Source organism: Triplophysa dalaica, chromosome 17 (assembly GCF_015846415.1).
Source record: "Triplophysa dalaica isolate WHDGS20190420 chromosome 17, ASM1584641v1, whole genome shotgun sequence".
Lineage (NCBI taxonomy): Eukaryota > Metazoa > Chordata > Actinopteri > Cypriniformes > Nemacheilidae > Triplophysa > Triplophysa dalaica.
Genome location: NC_079558.1, coordinates 3,020,143 through 3,043,623, shown reverse-complemented (window position 1 = coordinate 3,043,623; position 23,481 = coordinate 3,020,143). Strand labels below are relative to the sequence as shown.

General features: G+C 38.2%; 4 protein-coding genes across 9 annotated transcripts; 3 read left to right on the top strand and 1 right to left on the bottom strand.

The window, feature by feature from the left end:
- Window positions 1-290: 290 nt before the first annotated feature.
- On the top strand, window positions 291-4,325 carry si:dkey-21c1.4 (uncharacterized). 4 transcript variants are annotated; one of them, XR_008909369.1, is made up of 6 exons: window positions 292-552; window positions 868-1,967; window positions 2,200-2,306; window positions 2,488-2,598; window positions 3,841-3,957; window positions 4,039-4,325. XR_008909369.1 is itself a non-coding variant. In XM_056770852.1 (5 exons), the coding sequence occupies exons 2-5, from the start codon at window positions 1,424-1,426 to the stop codon at window positions 4,065-4,067; spliced, it is 801 nt and encodes a 266-aa protein (XP_056626830.1). In that variant the 5' UTR covers window positions 294-552; window positions 868-1,423; the 3' UTR covers window positions 4,068-4,325. The 4 variants fall into 4 exon arrangements, 1 of the variants encoding a protein (XP_056626830.1); XR_008909368.1 differs by having other exon boundaries at window positions 291-552; window positions 868-2,306; XR_008909367.1 differs by having other exon boundaries at window positions 2,200-2,598.
- A 139-nt stretch (window positions 4,326-4,464) lies between these two features.
- On the bottom strand, window positions 4,465-13,430 carry bicral (BICRA like chromatin remodeling complex associated protein). 3 transcript variants are annotated; one of them, XM_056770847.1, is made up of 12 exons: window positions 13,201-13,430; window positions 10,610-10,655; window positions 10,445-10,493; window positions 10,307-10,372; window positions 9,422-10,219; window positions 8,843-9,346; window positions 8,699-8,756; window positions 8,079-8,163; window positions 7,813-7,958; window positions 7,622-7,716; window positions 7,418-7,520; window positions 4,465-7,314 (listed from the first exon to the last, which is right to left on the bottom strand). In XM_056770847.1, the coding sequence occupies exons 1-12, from the start codon at window positions 13,289-13,291 to the stop codon at window positions 6,869-6,871; spliced, it is 2,487 nt and encodes an 828-aa protein (XP_056626825.1). In that variant the 5' UTR covers window positions 13,292-13,430; the 3' UTR covers window positions 4,465-6,868. The 3 variants fall into 3 exon arrangements, with proteins under 3 accessions (XP_056626825.1, XP_056626824.1, XP_056626826.1); XM_056770846.1 differs by having other exon boundaries at window positions 8,843-10,219; XM_056770848.1 differs by having other exon boundaries at window positions 8,843-10,219; window positions 12,947-13,281.
- Window positions 13,431-14,008: 578 nt separating this feature from the next.
- Window positions 14,009-15,722, top strand: tbcc (tubulin folding cofactor C). Its single transcript, XM_056770851.1, has one exon. It carries the CDS (start codon window positions 14,159-14,161, stop codon window positions 15,299-15,301), a length of 1,143 nt encoding a protein of 380 aa, XP_056626829.1. The 5' UTR covers window positions 14,009-14,158; the 3' UTR covers window positions 15,302-15,722.
- Window positions 15,723-16,015: 293 nt separating this feature from the next.
- prph2a (peripherin 2a (retinal degeneration, slow)) lies at window positions 16,016-20,385 on the top strand. The gene is made up of 3 exons (XM_056771576.1): window positions 16,016-17,183; window positions 17,827-18,073; window positions 19,179-20,385. Exons 1-3 carry the CDS (start codon window positions 16,603-16,605, stop codon window positions 19,386-19,388), a joined length of 1,038 nt encoding a protein of 345 aa, XP_056627554.1. The 5' UTR covers window positions 16,016-16,602; the 3' UTR covers window positions 19,389-20,385.
- Window positions 20,386-23,481: the final 3,096 nt, after the last annotated feature.

The following is a 23,481-nucleotide window of genomic DNA, read 5'->3' as shown; positions in this document are numbered from 1 at the left end:
TAGGTTCTGATGCGTTTACCTTTCAATTATATTGTTGAAGATTTACTTTGGCTTTTTGTTGTAATCTCAATGTGTATATAATTTAAATAAGAGAGTCGAAATGCACCAAAACAAAATACGCTTTTTAAATTAATGTAGCAGGTTCGGATCGTCTGGCACGTAACGCAATTCGCAAGTAGGCTAGACAATTGGGTTCATGGGAGTTGATGTGTTCACGAGAGTAATGCAAAAACGCGACATTTGCATACAGGCATCGCCGCAGGCATCTAGCGGGGTCTGTGTGACGTAACGGAGATGAACACAGCATGGCCTCCTCCTGCTGTCCTCTGCATGCTTCAGGGGTTTAAATTGGGTTTGCTAAAGCCTTAGGGTGACGGACTGAAACTTTAAAACAAATTATTTAGTTATAATGTCCTTAATATTTAAGTTAGTTGCTTTAACTTATTTCTTTATGCGTTAATGCAAAAGTTATTAACTCAGAGATGGAGTTCAGTAGGACAAGATTTAACCTTTCATAGAAAAGCGCAGTGAAGTTTTCAAATATGAGTTTAGGTAAGTGGTAAGTTCTGATATTTAATAGCACCTTTGTTGCAAGATTTTACTTGCCTGTATACATTAAAATCGTTTCATTAACATTGTGAGGTGTGTGGTTTTTAGTCCATGTATATTAACTTTGAGGTCATCTATAATGCTAAATGTTGGGAATGATAGGCTTCTATTGAAAAATGTATGTAAGAAGATAATAACTAAAACTAAAATCCTCTATAAAACAAGATTGTTAATGTTGTTGTTGCCCACAGTATAATTCATGCAACCTTATTGGTTTGGTCATTCTACATCATTGTTATAATTTTTATTCCCATTCAGAACAATGTCCTTACTGTGGAAAGCCCTTCAAAAGGCTGAAATCTCACCTTCCTCATTGCAAAATGGCACCATTTGCTCAAGCAATGAAAAGCACCCAAACACCCCAAGATCTTCCCGAGAAGAATGCAATCTCTTCTAAACAGAAGTTCAATAAAAAGATATTAACAGAGAAGAATCATTTAATCTTTGATGACAGGCAGACTTCCATCGACAGGAGGAAAGAGGAGTTGATTGTAAATAAAAAGTCTGTTCACAATGCAGAAAACTCTATAGCAACTACTGAAGTCACATCATTTGTGAATACAGAGAGGCCTCAGAGCAAATGGTCTGCTAAAAGACGTAAGGAACATGAGAGATTGGAGCAGTTGGCAGTCTTACAGAAGTCAATCAACTATACCTCAGTATCAGATCATGAAAGAGATAAAAGCTTTCATCAGATGTCTAATGGACAAGAAAAGGGAGCATCTCAAACTAATGGAACGCCTACTAAAGCCAAAAAGAAGATAAAAATGGCACCGTTATCAGAGCCTTTTTCCATCGCTAGAGTACAACCACCATGCCAGCCATTTTAAAATCCCCAAACCTTTCATCCGAGTGGAGTTTGTGCGGCGAGAATCCAAAGTTTACAGTCATGGCGGAAATTGAACCAAACACACAGAGCATTGATCTCAATCTGGTATCAAGAGTAGAAGAACTCAAAGCTCTGACTTTCTTTACATCCAAGACTTCAGTGTGGGATCACATCAAAGGCAGCTTGTATTATAAGAGGTCTTGTAATCTATCATTGCCTTGTCCCGTTTTGGGAATACACAAAGCTTCTGATTTTGACACCAAATCTATTTCTGTGACCACGCAACTATCAAAGAAGCTTGACAACACAAAGCCAATTAAACCCTCAGTTAATTTCTCTAAAACATCCATTCAGCGACCTATGGAAGACGTGCATAGTTCAAGATTGCCATGTGTCAGAAGTTTGGGATGGAATCCAGAGATAATGACATCCTTTAGGGTCCTGTTCTCCACTGAACCTTTCAGAAACTCCTCTAATGATAATATGTGGACGAAGCGTCTGTTTTCTGAGCCAACATCCCATAGTGAAGGTGATGCTTGATTTTCAAAGTATGTGATGAGTTTAGCTAACAAACAATGCCTTGGGAAAAAACAAGAATCAATTTAACAATTTGGAGTCTTGCAGTCTTCGAATGTCTACTACATTTTTTAATATGCAAACTAGTGTTTGCCATTTTGAAAAGTAAATCACTATCCTACAAAACATTTTAAGTGAGATTATTAGACTGTTAATTAAATATGAACCACATTCCATTACCTTAGATTTACATTTGGCTACCATGAAACTAAAATGCACAGTCCTCAGGCTGATAGTGAAAGAGCTACACTTACATCAGCTTGGCTGGACAAGGGCCATTGGTCCATTAGAGGTAAGGAATGATATGTGTAACCATTCATCACCTCTCTTACCATCTTTTCATCATTCTTTCATGATTTGTTCCCCATTGTGGTTGTTCAAAGCAGTTCTCATTACATGTCTAAAAATCTAGATTGCAATCTACATGAAAGTAAAACCAGATATAATTTTAAATTGTGTTTATGCTCATATAGTGCCCCTAATACAGCGAAAGTTTGCAGATGTGAGATTAAAAGAACTTGGTATCTGGCTTGGAGACCAAAGTCCAAAATCACCCAGAGAGTTTGGGACTGTGCTGAAGCAAGGTTTGTGCCTTAACGTTCATAAAATCCTTAAAGCTTATATTTGAAAATAATGAATATTATGTTAATTATGTTATATTAATTATATATATAATTATAATATATAATGTGGTGTGAAAACATATTTGCCCCTTCTGGATTTGTTTTTTTGTTATATTTTTCATGCTTAAATTATTCAGATCATGGTTTTATTTATTAACCCTATAATCCAAACATTTCTGACCCTATGTGAAAAAGTAATTACCCCCTTTGGTAAATCATGAATTAACTGTGATGAATTGAATAACTGAGGTAAATTTCACTAGCCTTATTACTGCCAGACCTGTTGAATCAAGAAATCACTTAAGTAGAACCTGTCTGACAAACTGAAGTAGTCTTAAAGATCGCAAATATCAACACATCATGCAAATATTCTGTATACTGATGAGACAAAGGTTGAACTTTTTGATGGGTGTGCGTCCCGTTACATCTGGTGTAAATCTAGCAGAGTATTCATAAAAAGAACATCATTCCAACAGTCAAACATGGTGGGGGTAGTGTGATAGTCTAGGGCTGCTTTGCAGCTTCAGGACCTGCAAGACTGGCCATAATTGATGGAACAATGAATTCTGCGCTCTACCAGAAAATCCTAAAAGAGAATGTCCGACCATCGGTTTGTAACCTCACGTTTAGACGCACTTGGGTTATGCACCAGGACAATGATCCAAAACACACCAGTAATCCCACCTCTGAATGGCTTATGGCTATAGTTTTGGAGTGGCCTAGTCAAGTCCGGCTGTTCATTCTCGAAGACCCTCCAATGTGTCTGAATAAAAAAACTATTCAAAATCAATGCCAAGGGCCAAAATTTCCTCCACAGTTATGTCAAAGACTCATTGAGAGCTATCGCAAACACTTCATTGCAGTTGTTGTTGCCAAGAGTGGCACAACAAGTTATTAGGTTTAGGGGGCAATTACTTTTTCACATGGGGTCAGAAATGTTTGTTTTTTCCCTTAATAAATAAAAACAAAATTTAAAAACTGCAATTTGTATTTACTCTGGTTTTCTTTGTGTGATATAAAAATTTGTTTGATGATCTGGATCATTTAAGCATGACAAATATGCAAAAAACCAAAAAAATCAGGAAGGGGGAAATACTTTTTATATATATATGTATATATATATATATATATATATATATATATATATATTATTTGGCATGTTTTAGTTTTAACATTTATGTGTTGACTTGGATATGTCTTCAGGTTGGCAGTGGTACTACACAAAGTACATTGATATTCGTAGAGGAGGAATTGGTGGCATATCTCTACTTTTAGCTGGCTACTGTGTCCTGTGTTACATATGGAGATACCCAGATCTCAGTAAGTCAAATTATAAATAGAAAGAATAAGATGTTTATCAGAACAATGTCTTATTCATTTAACGTGTTTGTGTTTTTGCAGAGAAAGAACGTTGGAGAAAATACCATTAGGAATATTTGGTGTTTGTAGAATGTAGAGTCCTTTAGAAATTAGGGTTTAGTTTCTGCTTCACTCCGAATTTGAAGTTTGCAGCCTTTTTATTAGACACGTGCAAGAACGTACTGTGACTAAAAATACTTCTACTATGAATTATTAAGGTTGATGAGAAAAAAAACCTATCTGAAAGTATTTTTTATGCTCATTTATATGGAAGGAATTCATGCAATAAACCTAAATGAAAATTTGTAGAATTGTTTATTTTGTAATTGTGTCACTAAAAGCATAACAAGGACTATTATTTTGCATGTTTAAGAACGCTGTTAAATGATTTCTTGTGGTGAACATGACCATTCTTTATTTTCCTGTTTAGTAGTACCTAATAATTTAAAAAGCAGACATTACAAAGTATTGGCTGTAGTCAAAATGTATTTAATATTGATTTTTTTATCTTTGCTGCTGTAATGAACACTCACAAAAACACTAATAAAGAACTGACCACATACAGTATGATATGAGCACATACCTAACATAATAAAAATAACTTTTTTAACATTTTTCTTTACAAAAAGTATAAATATTTTATGTTTCGTGTTTTTATTTTGTAATACAAACATTATAAATCAAGTTTTGAGTGATGCAGAAAGAAAATGTTCAAAGCTATGATTACCACGTGGTGTTACGATAATTCAAGGCCACACTCGCACAATAAAACACAGTAAAAACAAATGATACTACTTGTTTCACTCGCTCTGTCCTAAGGCAAAGAAGCTCTTCCAAAAGAAGGTCTTCAGAGGAGTCTCCCTTACACTGGCTGATGGAGCTCAGATCAGGGAGGATATTTTACTTGCGAAACACCAACAATAAGATTCAAGTCCTTAACATTATTTAATGCATTAGGTATCATGAACAATAAAAATGATTTTACAGCATTTTTAATCTAGGATGATTTTACGTTATAAATATACCACCGACCATTGTTTATTAATTTTCATAATGTTAATACATTACAAGGTAGTATAAGCCAAGATTAACAAATGCTGTAAAAGTCTTGTTTGTTATGTCATGCTATTCCATTAACTAACATGAACATACTGAATCTTATTGTAAAGTGTTACAACTTATTTTCTATTCGTCATTTTTGGTTGAATTGCTGGGAAAGACAGTGGAGTTTAGTGTTCATGATGCAAAAACAATGCGATGCAACCTTCCTTTAAACTATTAAATGGATGTTAATGGAAAAGTCTGCATACTTTCTCTGCTCTAGTCTGGTCAGTCTTTGTCATCATCTTTGTGGTCACACTGCCATTGCTACAGCTGTCAGACTCTGTAATGGCATATGTGGAAAACACATTCTTATATAAATCAAGACTGAATGCCAATTCTCTTCCATGATGATTTAGTACTTTAAAAAATAAACTGGTGCAGTTGTGTAGCAAACCATCACGCAGTCTTGACATCCTTCAACTACACTTCACAAAGCTGTGATCTTCTAATACAACCAAGTACCCTTAAATGTTGATGTGCGGTGAAGGCACCAATTCGGTCTACACCGGTTTAAAAACATTTGACTAGAAGAGATATACAGGCGCAATCTAAGAGCTATTAGGATGGGGTTTTGTGAAATTACAAAGTCATTTCCATATGTGCAAAAATAAACTGCCACTAGGGGCAGAAACTGCAAACTGACCCCCAGGACAAGACTGGAGCCTGACCAGCAGGGGACACACTGCTCAAGGGAAAATCAAGTTATTGTAGGAAAATTTCCCTAAGCCTGTCTAGAAACAGCTGCAGTTAAATTTCATCCAAAAGAAAAGATTAAACATAAAAACTAACTGAATCAATCGCATTGTGACATTATTTCATGACAATTACGCAAGAAATAAAATATTAAAATTATTGCAATAATGCAAACCATGCAATATTTGCAAATGTATTATACAATTTGTTTGAATTGTACTATCTTTAATTGATGCTAATTAAAATTCAATAAAAAATTTGTGTACTGCATGAAATCACTGTCTAGGGCAGTGTCATGACAATAATGTCATAATGATCCTTCATTTTCGTGTTTTAACAACATCCATCTCTTTCGACTTACACTGAAATGTTACCTGGACATTTTTGTTACTTTTTGAGAAACTAACAGGTGCGCAACAGCACATATTATTCAGGGAGCAGCACAGATTTGACAAAAAACTTACAATGCCTCATTAAAAATGAATACAAGCAAAAAAGATAAAACAATGTAACATTGTACCCTCAATCTGAGGACTTAACTTCCCCTGCACAAAACCACACGGGTTTCGTCTCTGTGGAGATCACATACCTGTAAGGTACAAAACTAAAACGAAAGTAAAAAAACCGAGCACAGCTAATGCTCGAAAACAACGAAACGGTGCGTTTGTGTGCCTCGCTTGGTCAAAATCACATACTGAGAGACGACCTTATGACCTTAAGTGCGAACAGACTATGAGACTAAGTGTATTTGAAACTGAATGATACGCTACAGATACCAATGTCTACCTATGACATTCCAAACATCACACTAAACGTACTGCATGATTGTGTATGTGTAATATATTGATGTGTGTGCGCGTTTGATTGCAAGTGCATCCTGTGATGCAATGTCAAAGGCTTTCTCGTGTAAACTGCTCTAGAACAACAGGCACAGTATTTTCACCATCATAAGTCCTCGACACTTCCACAACTCGCTGTGTGCATTCTTATACTTCTATAATGCCAACTAAAAAAATGTATGGCATGAAATGGCTCGCGGCTAACATGAAACTGTCTAAAGTAAATATGGCACGGTCTAACATTCTAGAATGCTATTCACGGCAGCTTCCAGCACAGAGTCCGTATCAGCCAACAAGGTTTCACTGTGATCCGAGGAAAGCTGCTGTTCTTGACTCCGCCCCCTGCCTGACGGGTTGCTTTGGGCAGGGCTGTGCTGTGATTGGCTGGGAGATGCAGGATAATGGGCATGTTGACTGCTGCTGATGAGGTTGGATTTGATTTTTTTTATGTTCAGGATGCACTTGATAGGGCTTCTTCTGTGTTCCTGTGTTTCTTTTTCTGGTTGGGAGTCTGTCCTATAAGCAGGTTCTCTGTGGCTGTTCTCTCTCTGCCCGTCTCTTCCTGTGTGACTCATTGGAAGCCTCGTTGATGTCCCCATTCCACTTGGGTTTTCCTCATGGCTGACTTCAGGACTTGGTATCCTCTTCTTAGAGCCACAGCAGAAGTCTTCAAAGAAGCCATCTGAGGAGGCCCAAAAACATAACAATCATATCCTAAGTCTCTTACACATCTTAGAAAACTGTGTGAGCAGTACAAAACTATTTCAAAACCATTGTTCACTTACCTGGATCCACCAATACCATTCGCTTGTCTTGGGTCAGGTTGCTCCGCTCCTCTTGGTTAAACGTCCTGTCAATCATCACCATTTCTGATGAGGGGCTAGATCTCTGAAAGCACATTTCCAATTTTAGACGTTGATTTTAGGGTGTGAATTTACAAAAAAAAAGTGTCACAGATCTAAAATGCCTTCACTTAAAGGAAAACCCACCTCCGCCTCCACCATAAGCAGACGCCTGTATTTGTTTACCATAACCTGTGTCCGTTCCAATACTCGAGTGGCAACTGCCTCAAACTCCTCGTCGACTATACAGTTACAAACACAGAATCAATGGTACAGTCAATCTATCTGTGCTTACAGAGCAATAATGCTGTATCTAGAGCAAAGTGTTGAAGACACACCTTTGGTAAATTCTTCATCTCGTGGTGGTGAGCCTTGGAAAACGTGATAGGGCAGTAATTTATCAATGACATCAGTGACCGAAGAGAAGGGTGGGTGCTCTGGAGACATGACTCCACTGTGATCTCTTCTGAGCTGCTGGAGGACCCTGTAAAAAATGGTAGCGTTTAAGAAAACAGGCCCAGGGTCACTCTGTTTTTTTATCCGTCGAGTCTGGTATCCATTTGTGGTTTTATTAATTTAATTATTAGAGATATGAGGCACTTACATTCCTCCTCGAGTAAGCTGCTGAGTTGCAGGTCGCTTCGGGGTGAGAGGGGATTCCTGACTGCCAGGAGTTAGTGTTTTCACAGCTAAGATATGAAAAGATTGTATTGTTATTAAATGTTTAATTAAATATAATTTAATTTTTCATATAACTTTTTTGAAATAATGTACTTATTACTTACATCATATTTGATTACAAAACATTTAAAAATTAAAACTTATTGTTGATGAGTTAATAGGTTTCAAATACATAAACGCACAATCAACCAATGTTACATTACAGATAATCTACATTGTATAAATGGTTTCATTGGACGCACGCATCCGGCCCCAAGTTAAATTCCGATCTGTGTTTGTTATAATATAACATATTTCTATTAATTTCTCGTAATATTTTGTTCTTTATTATCGTATTCAATTCTATTAAAACTACTCAACATTTATTGACTCTGCGGAGGTCTACTGGAAGTTAAGTTTTTTTATGTAGTTGTTGCTGAAACCTTCAATAGACCTCGTCGATCGACGTAAACCCTGGTCCAGACGACCTTTCTGTTTCAGTTACACAAACGTTTGAACCAAATACAAACAAAAAAATATTTATAATTGATTGAAAATTCTTACCTTTGGTACCAAGGAGATTAAGTAATTGTGTCTGTCCTGTCTGAGCTCCTGCCGTGTCCTACAGAATGGACATACATTTAAATTTATTAAAGATAGCGTTTTTTGCACGAGGGAGAACATAATTTCATGCAGACCATGTTTTACCTGGTTTAGAGTGACTTGCTGAAACTCCTGAAATCCAGAAGAAACTGGGCTGCTCTGAGCTACAGGCATGAGGAGATGCTGTCCTGGGTTAACCGATAATTGCTGACAAACTTGTGGTCCTTGGACAGAATTGACCACTGTAAGGTGACTTGAACTCTGTGATGTTGGTACAGGGTTGGGGCACGGTGACACACTGGCGGTCCAAACCTTAGCGGTGGCACCAGGTCTCTGCGACACCTGCACAACAGGGGTCGGAGAAGCATGGCCTATCTGACTTGCACCACCTAAACCTTGATTTACAATCAACTGTCCACCAGCTGAAAAGTTCTGGCCAGGAATAAGCTGCACTGCTGAGTTCTGATTGGTCAGGATTGAGTATGTGGTAGTGCACATTGGTTCACCCCCTTGACTGTTTGTTTGTATCACCTGCCCATTCACAGCCTGGAATCCATGAACAGTGGTACCAGTGGTGAGGGATATAGAACTCGGTACCAAAAACTGCCCCTGGGACAGATTGGATTGGGTTAGTGCCTGTTGCCCCAGCGGTGAATGCATTACAATGCTGCTGGTTTGATTTACCATTTTAACTTGTTGAGCAGTCTGGGAAGATCCGCTGGTCGTGTACTGGGTACTGACTAGATTTGCAGTAGCTGTGGTGCTGGGCTGAAGCCCGATGTTGCTGATATTGTATACAGTTTGTGACCCTGTCTGTAGGGGCTTCGGCTGAATGGGTCGAACCAAGGTCTGTTGTGCAGGGCCTCGTTGAATGATAATATTCTGAACTGGAATTGTACCTTTATTGAAAGACATTGACATTTGATTTGGTGCGGAAGGTGCGAACATGCCACCCTGCCCACTATTGTTTCCCATCACATTTCCACTTGGTCTCAAAAGGATCTGAGGCTGTTCCAAACTGTTGATAGTCATCATAGAGGACGCACTGCCGTTAAAAGACCCCACAACCTGGATATGTCCCGTAGGGCCATTTGGCAAGGGTAGCTGGGGAACCTGCTGGATAAAAGACGGTGGCTGCACCCCAGCATTGGGTGAAGGTGCCGCCCCGCCAGAACCTCCGAACCCTCCAGAGACCAGCTGCTGAGGGAAGGTGGTAGCTGTGGGAATGAGAGATGGTTGGGAGTCCAAAAGGGCTTCTTGAGCCAGTGTCTGCTCTGTGATATCTGCTTCCAGCAATGACTTCTGGAGGATGTCAAAGGGTTGGTCTTCACCCCCAAGATCAACGTCACCAGGTGAAGGTCCATCGTCGAGCTCATCGTCGATGAATGAAAGATTGCCTGAGAGCTGAAGCTCAGCTGCGCCAGCCTCCCCAAACTCCCCCAAATGATTGTGGTCATCTTTGAGTCCATCATTGGAGCTGCCCTGAATAATAAACCAAAACAAGTGCAGTGTGAAACATGTAGATTTATTTTATTTCATGTATCCACCATTGCGTGCAGAATTACTTACAGTGTCACCAGTAAAGAACGAGCTGGCAGACCCATATGCCGCATTTGTCACATCATCCTCCCCGATCTGTTTTCAAGTCAGAGGCAGGTGTTAATATTGTTTTAGAAAACACAAATTTTATACTGTTGAGATACTTACAGATTTACTGTTGGAACCATGAAGATACTCATTTAATGCTTGCACATCTCTGTTAAAAAGTAGGTAAAGAAAACATGTTTATGTATGATTTCAAAAAACTAGGAAAAGCCTTTAAAGCATTTGGAATGGTTTAAATTGTTACAATTAAAGTCAAAAGTTGCCCACCCTATAAAATCCAGAAGACGTTGATCGTCTTCATCATCCATGACACCTGTCACACAGCAGAGACACATTTTGAGACTCAAAAAATTCATTCAGGCCTGATAATGTTTGGCTACACTGAGATATAAATGTGCTCCCGAAAATCCGTACAAATAATGTGCAGAAAGTATTTTGCATACATGCCAAACCACTTATTTTTATTAGTGTTATAGTCTGTAAATTCATCTAAAGCATGAAATGACTACCAAATGTAGTCGAGGCAAAAATGTGTGTTCTGTGAAATTATACGCTTAGTATGACAGATTTTGGCCAGGTCTCTAGGTCAGATAACCAAATGTTTGTGACACTTTATGACAGTCATCTCAATGTAAAGTGTCCAAATGTACCTAAATACATCCTACACTCAGAACCAAAAGGTTAGGAAGTATTTATATTATGATGTGGCAATGTCATTTGCCATTCTTGTGTCCTGCATTTTTTCCACTTGAGTCCAAACAAACTACAATCCTAGTTAAACGATATTCACTTGCAATAGAAAGTAAGAAATTGTTTCACTTGAGCACCAAATGCACATCTATTCAACCAGGAAATGTACACAAATGGCATTTTGAATGCACATTCATAAAGTATAATTGTATGCTATGCATAGCACTGTGTTTAAAAAAACATGAGTATTACATCTAAGAGATAAAGACATTTCTGTTACAGAAAGTAGGCTTTGACTGTTTCATATACTGTGATGCGAAAGCCACAGCTGCGGATACAAGTATCCTATATAGACTTCAAAATGGCGACTGGTGCTTTTAAACTGCGACACACATACATTAAGTCGACATACAAAGGGCATTTTAACAACCACACCGTTTCTGTGTTCTACAAATGCATAGCCTATCATTTCTGCTAATGTTTTTTCAAAACACCCATAGAAACATAAGCGTGCACTCGAAAATGCGTTTGTGTAAACGTGTGCAACAAAGGCGTGTGGGGGATGGGTGGAACTTGTTTGGCAGGTTTGGTTGTTTACTCTCATGTAAAGCTTTTTAATATGTTTTAACGAAGTTTATGTTTGACACAAAGTGCAGGAAGACTCCCAAAGTGACAAATGTAACGTTACAAAGCTTTATATTTCATTCATACTGGTAAAAAAGACATGTAACGGCTAGCGTTGGTACAATACTGCTTTAATGAATTCAAAAGAAGTTATAGAAATCCAACATAAGCATTATTACACTTTCTTTAAGAAACTAAGTTAAACAAGTCGCAGACCATCTGGAAAAGAATGGGGCAAATGAGGCAAACACGCGGCTGTGCACATTTGCCAATGCAAATAACATTTGTTATCAAACAGTCAACGAAATGATAGTATATATACTATTTAATGTTTACATTTTCCAAAGAGATTATGCTGCCTGTATCTGTGTAGTTAATGCTTTGCTAACTGCATGTCCGGCCTTAATACATCTCCATGATTAACACCCTTAAAAGGGTAACAAATCATTCATTTAAACGCTCGTTTTTATTAAATAAACGTTGTATTGATCACATCGAACATATCACGCTTATATTCGTTTAGGCTTTGATCAAAGAGACAACTTAGGAAGCCAAATGAGGGAGGAGATGATTATTTTTTTTCTTCCTCTCTACAAAAAAAACCTATCAATCCTCTTGCACGTTAAGTCAAAGGGGCGGAAAACAGACGCGTAGAAAACCAGCAACCCTTCCAAAATACAGAATAAAAAACCCCGTTCGGCAGAGACGACGGATTTTTACTGATTCACTACTCGTGTTGTCGACTCGTCAAACAGGGCGGTTTGGGAGAACTGAAGGCTCTCCGCGGCGCAAGGGCAGGACGCGCAAAACCCGCCTTAATCTCTCTGAAACTAACAGCTAGAAACAGACAGGGACTTTGTCCATAAATAGACGGAATCGAGAGGCGACGACTGGACTTTATCTCACCACTCGAAAAAGCTCTACAAAAACAGCGTTTGCGCACATATGCGCATTGCTACTCTGCGGAAGCCGTGGAGCGCAGCGGGACGGGTGACTCAACGAAACGCGAATTCGTTCTCGTAACGCCGTTTAATATTGGTCTGAGCTCTTCGATTTTGCGACGCGTGTAAAATCGGACCGGCAGGCGAATCTTAAGAAGCCTTTTCTTGCCCCGAGGTGTCGATGGCCTTCGCGGAAAACCTCGGCGACGTGGACGTTTCCCGCAGCTATTTAGAAACGGGCTCAATTCGTCGAGCAAAAAGCGAACGGAGAACAAATCGGTGGCGAAGCATAAATATTTATTTCGATTTGCATGACATAAAGACGACTTGAAAAGAGGCAAACCCTTACTCCTGTCTCACTCCTCTTGAAACCCAATATCTCCATTTGGCAACTTTTAATTTGCTCCCCCTCCTCCTTCTTCTTTCTCCCTCTCCCACTCATATATTTTTCCCTCACTGTCCTTGCTGCTCAGTCTCAGATAGACTTTTCTCTCTCCACGCTTGCTCTTCCCTCCCCGAAGGAAGGGGAGGAAGGAGGTTGTGTGTGTTTTTTCCTTGAAATTTTTATCACAAAATTATAATACACTCAAAGGGGAAACTCACCGTCATGAAAAAGCAGTCCCGTGTCCACGGGGTTTCCTCGCCATCTCTGCACGGGCCGGTGGAGCAGTGCGGCTCCAGCAGAAGGCAGCATCACTATCTAGTGCACTACACACCAGAGGACTATATACTTCTAAGAAAACTCTTAAACGATTTAGTTTTTAAATAAATTGTGTTGTGTTCTAAAAGCGAAAATGCACAATATACCCTCAGTTTACATGAATTATTCCTAATACCTGACATGCATATTTGAATAAAGAATTGTTGGCTACAAGAGGTAGGGGGCGGGGTATCCACTTCGACCACACCTTTAATGTCATGAGATCACGCATTAGTCAAACGTGTAAAACTCTTTGGCGTATGCAGGCATTGATTTAATAAAGCATTAAAAAAAGATCTTTGGCGTATGCAAATTTAGCAAAGGAAACTTATCATTGTTTTCTTTTTTGATTACTGGGAAAAGGTGTGTTAAGATTTATTATAATTGTTTCATGTGCCTTTATGATTCTAGATTATCAAGTAATATAGAAATATTGCGTATGAAAACTAAATTCTTGTATCTATTTATTTATTTATATTTATGTGTTTGCAAACCCCTAGTTTTAAGCGACAGCAGCCCTCCCCAAAGATATAGATGAATAGAAAATGAATACGAATAAAAACAATAGGTGTGTATTATAATAGAACAAAATAAAACGTTTTAGATGCACTTGCAGCTTTTATTTTGTATACAGTTTAATAGTCCATTTGGACCATCAAGGCACATGTCCAAAACAATGTAATACACAATAGTCTTCCGTGTGAAAAAAAGTCGTCGGTTTATAATGAACGTACATTATCCACTTGTTTATTTACACAAGAACGCACAATATCCGATTGATACACCAATGCAACTTTGCGTAAGTATAGGTCCTGATTCGTCTGTCCAATCAGCGATGAGTTCACTCAATCTAGTCGTCACATGGTAAGCGTCAGCTCACCACGCCTGTTTTGCGGAATCACTTCCGGCCGTAGCTATATCCCTTCTAGCCCTGTTGTGCGTAGAAACATGGAGGCAATCGGAGTGAAAGTTAGTGCGGAGTCCGATGATAGGGAGACGAATGCCGCCGTCAAAGTTCCCGAAAGAGTCTTACGCAGAGATCAAGCGAGGCTTGAAGAGGTCGAGCGCCGTAGAAACGTCAAGGAGAGCCAAACCGTGACGGAGGAAAAGAGCGACTTCTTCACGTCCACCTTTAATGCTGAGAAGGCTGCTGTGGAAGAAATCATCTCCAGCTGTAACTATGGCGACAGCGACCAAGCGTCAAAAACGTTGGAGGAGGCCAGTGTCAAAATCCAACAGCTCCAGAAATTTCTTAACGACAGCGTCATGTTTCTGACGCAATATGAAATAAGACAGGCCCAGGCATCCTTGCAGACAATGCAGACCTCTCTGGCTGAGAAAAGGGACGAGGCACTGCCTAAAAAGAAGTTCGCCTTCAGATCCAGGAACACAGGGACTGGTAAGCAGCCTGCACCAAAACAAGAAGCATCAGAAAAGTCTGCCTCCGTTGTGGATGGTCCTGCGGCACTGGATGCTGCGATTTACGTAAATCAGTGTGGGTTCTCCAATGTCGACAGTCAAGTCTTGATCATGCATGCAGAGGAAATCCAGCAACGGGATGTGCTGTTATCTAATCTGACAAACTGTAAAGTCAGACTTTATGGATGTCCCAGCACCGTGCACATCAAAGTAATCCGTAACTGTGAGATCCTCTGCGGGCCTGTTTCCAGCTCTGTTTTTGTCGATCAATGCACTGACAGCACTTTAGCTGCTCCCTGTCAGCAGCTGCGCACCCACAATACTTCTGCTACTCAGATATACCTCCATGTCACCAGCCGGGCAATTATAGAGGACTGCCATGGGGTCAGTGTTGCCCCATTCACGTGGACTTATCCAGGCATTCACGAACATTTTAAAATATCTGGACTTGACCCAAAGCGGAATAACTGGGAACAGGTTGATGATTTCAACTGGCTTGCCACTGGTACCCCCTCTCCCAACTGGACCATCATTCCTGAGTCTGAGAGAATATCTAGTTGGGAATCCGTACAACCAGCTACCTAGTCTTAGTGTGTTTACAGTAAAACAAGGGAAGCTTTGTTCTACAGATATGACTCTAACATGATACCATAAATGTAACATTTTCTAGTATATACTTCTTGCAGCACTTATAAATAAACGAAATGCTTATAAAAAATGATCAAGTTGAGCATTGATGTCATCTTATAAGGTTTGTGCTTAAATGTGGTTTAGTCGCCAAGCCTGTTTATTCATATAACCAAAATCACTGGATGTTTTGTCTTATATTAAAATATAAAGTGCATTCACATCTGTGAGAGATGTTAAATTGAACTTAATAACAAGTTTGATCTGCGATCAAATTTCTGACAGAAAAGTCACTGAAATAGTTGCAGGACAAAATCGGCTAACAAGTTGGTCCAAATCTGTATTTTACTGTACAATAAAAATGAAAAGAAAAAGTAAACTGACGCTTGATATTCTTTCAGGTAAACACATGAAGATATAAAATAAAGTGTTTTTAATTTCATTTTTAACATTTTAATATAGTTAACAATATTAATTGATCAAATTTCAACAGATAGGCAAACATGACCTGTTACTCTTAAAAATAGTATTTTCATTGTCTACAGATATTATACGCAGTTTTTGTATTATATTGCTATTAAATACATTACATTTCTATAGACTAAATCATTAACTGTTAATATTATTATAAGCATGCTTGCCCCATAATTACTTGAACTGTCTATAAGAAATCTTAAAGAAATGCTGGTGTGCTTAGTCGACAATGGGCTCCAAGACCCTTAAAGCGGAAGTGGGATGGTATTGCGTGTTCGTCTCCTGGTTTATGGTGTCCCACTAATGATGTCGGTTAAGACATGTGACAGGTCAAGCCAATCACACGCCATGGCACCAGCTTACAAATCGGCTCTTCTGTCGGTCAGGGATTTCTGTAAATGGGATGATGGTGATTAGCTGGGTTTACGATGACGTACGGTATCTTTGTGTTTAATCATTCGGATCTTTGGCAGGTAGTGAAACATCACAATTCGCTTCGGTACCTGTAAATACTGTTGATTTTATTTATTATAAATGAAAATCCATTTTGAATGAAGACGATGCGTTACACTTACGTTTACTTATAGACCGACCTGATCTTTGTTTAAGTATGGGTGCGAAGACAGTCATGAAAATATCGAACAAGTGCTTGCTTTACAGGAATGGATTAAACATCACGCCTTGAACTTACTTTGAGTGTTAAACTTTCCTTAACTGCATTGTTTGTGGAGATCACCGGACTCAATTTTTTTTTCTTATCTAGACTTTTTAAATAGTCATCCAACATGGCTCTTATGAAGGTGAAATTTGACCTGAAGAAACGGGTGAAGCTGGCCCAGATGCTATGGCTCCTGTACTGGATCTCAGTCATGGCCGGTGTGCTTGTCTTCAGCATGGGCCTTTTCTTTAAAATTGAACTGCGCAAGAGAAGTGAACTCATGGACAACAATGAAAGTCATTTTGTTCCCAACCTGCTAATTGGTGTGGGCCTGTTGGCGTGCGGTCTCAATGCCTTTGGGGGCAAGATCTGCTATGATTCACTCGATTCCATCAAGTTCGCAAAATGGAAGTCCATTTTGAAGCCCTTTCTCATCTGTTGTTTGTTCTTCAACGTTCTACTTGTCCTCACGGCGGTTATGTGTTTTACCATGCGCATACCTCTACAGTTCACCCTCGCCGAGGGTCTGAAAAATGGAATGAAGTACTACAAGGATTCGGACACACCTGGTCGTTGCTACATGAAGAGAACTCTGGATCTCATGCAGATGGAGTTCCGTTGCTGTGGCAACAATAACTACAAAGATTGGTTTGAGATCCAGTGGGTGAGCAACCGTTACCTGGACTTCAGCTCCAAGGAAGTCAAAGAGTTAAGTTTCTATTTCATTTTTGGCAGAAAAAAATAATGCATAGTTTTGTTGTTTACGTTCAGATCCTTTCAAATAATTTAGGTCAGATATAGTTTCTTATAGTTTTAAACAGTGGGTGAGAAGAGATTTTATTCAATATGTTCACTATTTAGTTGACCAATACAATACAAACCAGCATCATGATCTGTGATGTTCTTGTGATTTAGGTTGTGATAGACGGGGGTGATTTGTGGGGGGTAAATTTGCCGTGTAAGTGGTATCAGTCACTTTGGAATTAGTCGATAATCTTCTTGGATCACATTTTCTTGTCCTCAGAGCTTAGTGTCCTTCTCAATCATTTGAAGGCCTGATAGACAGGCTTGAAATAGATCATAAAGTTGCTAATAGTTTCACAAGATAGATGTTCATAGTTTAATGCTTATACCACAGTATTAATATTGAGTTATGAAAAGTGCCTTGGATTTTTTGGGAAAATCTTTTTACGCCAGAAATAATAATAATGCCATAATGTAGAATTTAGTATTTTGATGGCTTGCAACACATATTTATAAGTATATACAACATTCATTTGAATATAAAATAACATCAATTTATGTACAAAAATTACATTTATTCGCTCAACAACTTGTTTTTCTTCTTCAGTCGATTCAGCAGTAATGTGGACGGAAAATATCTAATGGATGGAGTTCCCTTCAGCTGCTGCAACCCCAGCTCACCCAGACCCTGCATCCAGCAGCAAATAACCAACAACACGGCTCACTACAGCTATGACCATCACACAGAAGAGCTTAACATCTGGAAACGTGGTTGCCGGGATGCCCTCGTCTCTTACTACGGTGGAATGATGAACACTATCGGGATACTTGTGCTGCTGGTTACCGCTCTGGAAGTAAGATGTTTCGCTTTGAAATGTACTGAATGTGCTGATCCAGGATCAGAGCTTAACCGCTTGCATTACCTACCTGTAATCTTAATGGAATACGCTATAAAGGTCAAACTGATCTCTGATCAGTACTTATTGTGCTTAAGGTACCTTGTCCAATCCAGATACTTAATCCTATAAACTGCAGTTACAAGGTGTTCTTTGGTTTCTGACACCATAAAATAAATTATAATTATTCAAATTAATTTATAAATAAAGAATTGCTCACTTGACTATAGATTTGAGGGGAAATCTCAACTTTCTACATTTTATGACACAGATTCAGAATCTTTGGATGATGTCATAGCATGATCATGCTGGCATGTTATTCATTCGCTCAGCTTTGTGACTTAGAGGGAATTTAACAAACTGGCTTTGTTAATAATATATGTGCTACATTTGGAAATCTTGGGACTACAGAAATATAATTTGGCCTGGTGAGATATTTTAAAAAGTAAATACTGACATTTGTTAAGGTTTCAGAAAACTTTCAGAAAACTTTCAGAAAACTTACCCCGAATCATTTAAAAATTACATTTGTAATGGAGCCATTACAAAAACAAATCTTAAACTAATTGAATGACTAGTAACATCTACGTTTTTCAATTGGCTTATTGGTAACAGTCTGTTAAACATTTACAAAACTTGCAAAACTTTAATTGAACTAGGTGAGAAGACTGTATATTTTTTGCTGATTCAACTTTATTATATCATATTTTTACTTAAGTAGAACCACTTTGTTTAAAAGTCTTTTAAAACTGACAAAAACAGTACAGCGTTACAATGTCTGTATCTAAAATGGAATTTGTAAACAGGTGGCAATCTTAAGAGGTCATTGAGCTAGAGGTGGTTGAGATTTATACTGTGAGATGATGCGCTCACATTTAAGATTGAGAGGGATCAAAAGTTCTAATCTGTTGGCTGGAGTTTGGCATTGAGTTCTTGGAAAAGGTGATCATGAGTTCTTAGGGTAAATTTTAGAACGCTATATTCGTTTGAACGATCAAGTAAAATTCAGTTTGATTCGAGCAGAGTTAGTGAATAATACTAACTCTTGTATGCTTTGCTTTAGGTTGCTGTAATGATTGGCCTTCAGTACGTGAACACCTCTCTGTCCACACTGGTGAATCCTGAAGACCCTGAGAGTGAGAGCGAGGGCTGGATCCTGGAAAAAACTGTCAAAGAAACCTTCACGGACATCATGGCTAAGATGAAGGGCATGGGCAAAGGCAATCAAGTGGATGAGGGGGCACAGGAAGGGGGTGTGGCCACTGTGAGCTGAACAAGCCTCACCCATCAGAACTTTGGTCACGCCCATCCGAGTTAGAGTGCTTTGGGAAATATATCATTCACTCTACACAAAGTGAAGACAAACCCAGTAAACTTGTTGAGAAAATAAAATGTGAATACACACTCATAATAAATTATAGTTTAATTGGTGTAATAGAAAATCAATATTATGTTGAAATCCATATATAAATTTAATGCATCGAAGGCATTTTTTATTTAATGCATCAAATGCATACAATTTGATTTGTACTGAATTGTCAAATGTAAAGGTTACATTTTTTATTTATTTCTTGTTTGAGTTAACATTCACCCCAAGGCTGGCAAGTCAAGGCTTTATGAAAAGATAAAGAAAACATCCCTCACCCCGACCACAATACAGTTAGTCCTTTTATAATTTATTTAATGATATTCCCTTATTGTCATGTTTGAAAAGTGTGACAAAGAAAAAAAAGTCAATTTATAACAAACAAAAGACGCTAGAGAGACCTTGTTCAGCGTTTTGGCTAGAGCTGGATGGAATGAACACAAATATATATATTTGAATTTATGAAAAAGTTGTGATTCTTTATAAAATGCAGTAAAAGGGTAAAAATTAATATTCAAGATATAATTTTGTGGCCTACCTGATGTATCCTCTGTTAGACGATTTGCCATAGTCTGAGTCGACTAGAAAAATCAAAAATGATTAAAGTTCAACACCTGGTACCAAAATATTTGATCAGAGGCTGACTTTGCAGGTTTAGGAGACTAGCAACGTTTTAAGCCCCAAAATGTGCTATGGTACAGAGGAATAACCAGGTACAGGGTGGGTGGCGGGGGTGCTTGAGAAGGCCCCTGAAGCTCAGAAGAAAGCTTAAGTTTGGCAGCTAAACCCTGACCTGTGACTTCTGGAATCTCCTGTGTTTTTACACCTGCACGTTTACTCCATTTACTGTCCCAGGCCAAAGTCTGAAACTCACACGAACTTGTAATTATTTGTAATTATTATATTCAAACAAAACTATTCCAATTATGTGGCTATGTAAAAAGTGTAGAATTTTGAAAAATATATTTTTCTTTTTGTAAAAATACGATACGATTTATATTGCTTGTAAGTAGAGTTGACCTTACTGTAGAAGAGTGTTTGGTGCTTAGTCATTGTTATTATGAATAAAATGTGCTAAATCGAAAACAAGCAGCTTCTTCAGTCAATTGAGAGATCAAAGAGCACGGAATGCTGGGAGCTTTTCCTTATCTTATCTAATAGGATCAGAGAGTAAGGATTTGATTAATTCACATGGTGTTTGGCACAGTAAATTTGAATTGTAGATCAGATAAACTGTCACCATATGGTGTATAAGTCTGTATATTGTAAATATTTTTGCTTTCTTTAAAAAAGATATGTAATCTCACCATAGTGACCTTTGCAATGATTATAGCTTTAAAAAAGGCCTAGATAAAACAAATGTTGTTTAAGACATTTTGAAAACGTTACAAATGATCCACGTTTACAATTTAATGTTTTTCTTAAAGAAACGCTGCATTATAATTGGAAACGGGAAGGATGACTTTCTGTGTGTATTTCGGTTTGCTGTCAAGCAAATAAACAGGAGCTGATCTGATAAGCTACTTTTGAATGTGCTCAGCTTAACTTCTTGGCAGGTGACCTGAACTCCAGCTGCACATTTGGCAAGTGTGGGACACAGAACGTCATTGTTCAGGTATGTCTTCAGGCCTTTTTTGAATTGCATATATTAATGTCATGATTTACCATGTATTTCTTGGTCTTGTGGCAAAATCAGACAGGATCCCTTGATTTATGTGGGGGGAGACATTTTGAACCTTTTGGCTTGCCTTATGCTCTCTCCAGGTCCCGTCATTGTTCCTGCCCTCCTGTAAATTAATTAGTTTATCCCCTGCACCTGTCCTCTCTGGATTTAATTCCCTTTATATTGACCTCGTGTTTCTTGTCTTGTGCTGGTTCATTGTCACTCGTTGTTTATGTCATTGTGGTGAGTCCCTGTTGAGTCTGGTCTGGTCTGGTTGTTATTGTCCCCTGTTTTGTTATGTTGCCCCCTTGAGTTTTTTTTGGTTTTGTCTTTATTATTTATTAAAATCTGTTAACCCCTTACCCGCTGTCTGCACCTGGGTCCTCTGTCCATGTCCTCACCACACCCGAGAATCATGACATATTAATGCTAACTTTTTACAGTTTATCTTTAGCAGCAGTAATACCCCTTTCTCTAAAATGAAGGTGTATTAACTTAACGGATTTCCCCTCTGACCTCTCTTTTAATCCTCTGACTACAACAGTAAGTATCGATGACAGAAGTATGGCAGTGAGAAACTCTAAGCCTCCATATAAACATCCTTCAACCTAAATTGTCAATTTAACTGTCAGTTGAACACTACCATCTGTTGGTTAGAAAATACTGGTAACGCACACCTAGAAATTCCTCAAATTATGTATATATCTATAACCTTTTCTTTTTGTGTTCCCCCTTTTATTATGTATAACCGCTTTAAATTTGTTCTAAACGAATAAGCATTATTTATCATTATTGAGTAAATATATAAAAGTTGTAAAGGGAAGTACATTATTGCAATGCAGGTAATGATGTAGTTCAAAGATTAATTTATTTCTCAGACTGAATTAAGTCTCTACACCAACACTCTCACTCTGATGTCATTGTGGAGACAAGGTTCCCGTTTGACTCGGTTGTGATGGAGTGTCTGTTCTCTCTCCAGGGATTTTAGATTCCCTTTTCCTCTCAGCTGGAAAATTGCTCCATATCTCCATCTATCTCTCGGCAAGATCTACAGGCAAAGCTGAGCTGCACGCACGCAGTGTTCCTTTAAGACACTTTTCTCTATGGCAGGTGAACCGTGATGGCAGATGCCATCTTTCTCACGTTCATAAAGTCACTCTGTCTGACTGACAGTTCATGAGATTCACATGGTGCTCTGTGTCTTCAGCTCTTCACAGCTTCATCAGTAATATCTTTGTGAAAGATCTCTGATGGCTGAAGACAGCCCACACACTCAGCTAAATGAGATCATGATCTCTGTCGGTTGAATGATGCTGGTATATGTGTGTGTAGGCCTATAGTGTTCTATACTTCTCAAAGAGTTATGTAGGCTACACCATCAGCTCATTTCCTATTATTATTTTATATTATTTTTATAAAAATGTATAACTTACGCACTTTCATGTCATTCAAGATCGGTGTGACTTTCTTTTGGAGAACACAAGATATTTTGAAAAATGTTGTCAACCAAACAACATTGCCCCCCCCCACTGACTTCCAATGCATCGATACTAAACCATTGAGACATTTCTCAAAATATCTTCATCTGTATTTCACATGGGAAAGAGTCATATATAGGATTTGAGAGTGTGAGTTTTTATTTTTGGGCGACCTGTCTCTTAACTAATGTAGTTTTTATCTAAACTAGAGGGTCACCACTGAGAGAAAATCTTTAGTAAGCAAAAACAGATGAAGTTTTTTAAATGATGAATTGCACTTAATCGTTTTCTTATCGTCAATTTAATTTGTAAGATAATAAAGATGTATGGCATTTCACTTTTCGCCAGCAGAGGACGTTTTTCTGCGTTATCCTCTTTTACGAATGAGAACGTACCACTTGACACGAATTTGACACCTCGCTTATACGAACTGTCGTGTGATTTAACTCAAATTGACTTTATCCTTAAAAATAATCACAGTAATAAATTATACAATTTCTTTAACACAGCTCTGTCATACCTCATAACGTGCTCAGATGCTGTGGAAATTATTTTATATTGCCTGTATTGTTCAGTTCCAGAAAACATTTTTTTGTTATTTTGCTTGGTCTCCGTTTACCTAAAACAAAGGCTCACATATTACAAATAATTGACATATAAGTGAAATGTATACATGTTTAAACATGTTGAGGTGCCTCCAGAAATTTTGGAAGGGTGCAGATTAATTAAATAAATATTTTAGTCTCATTTGAGAATGTATAGCTGCATTGGACAGAAGCTAGGATCATGTTTTAATTCTTAATTCATCATCTTTCCGAGTTGTTGAAGACTTTCAATGTTAATGTTTTATTACTGAAAT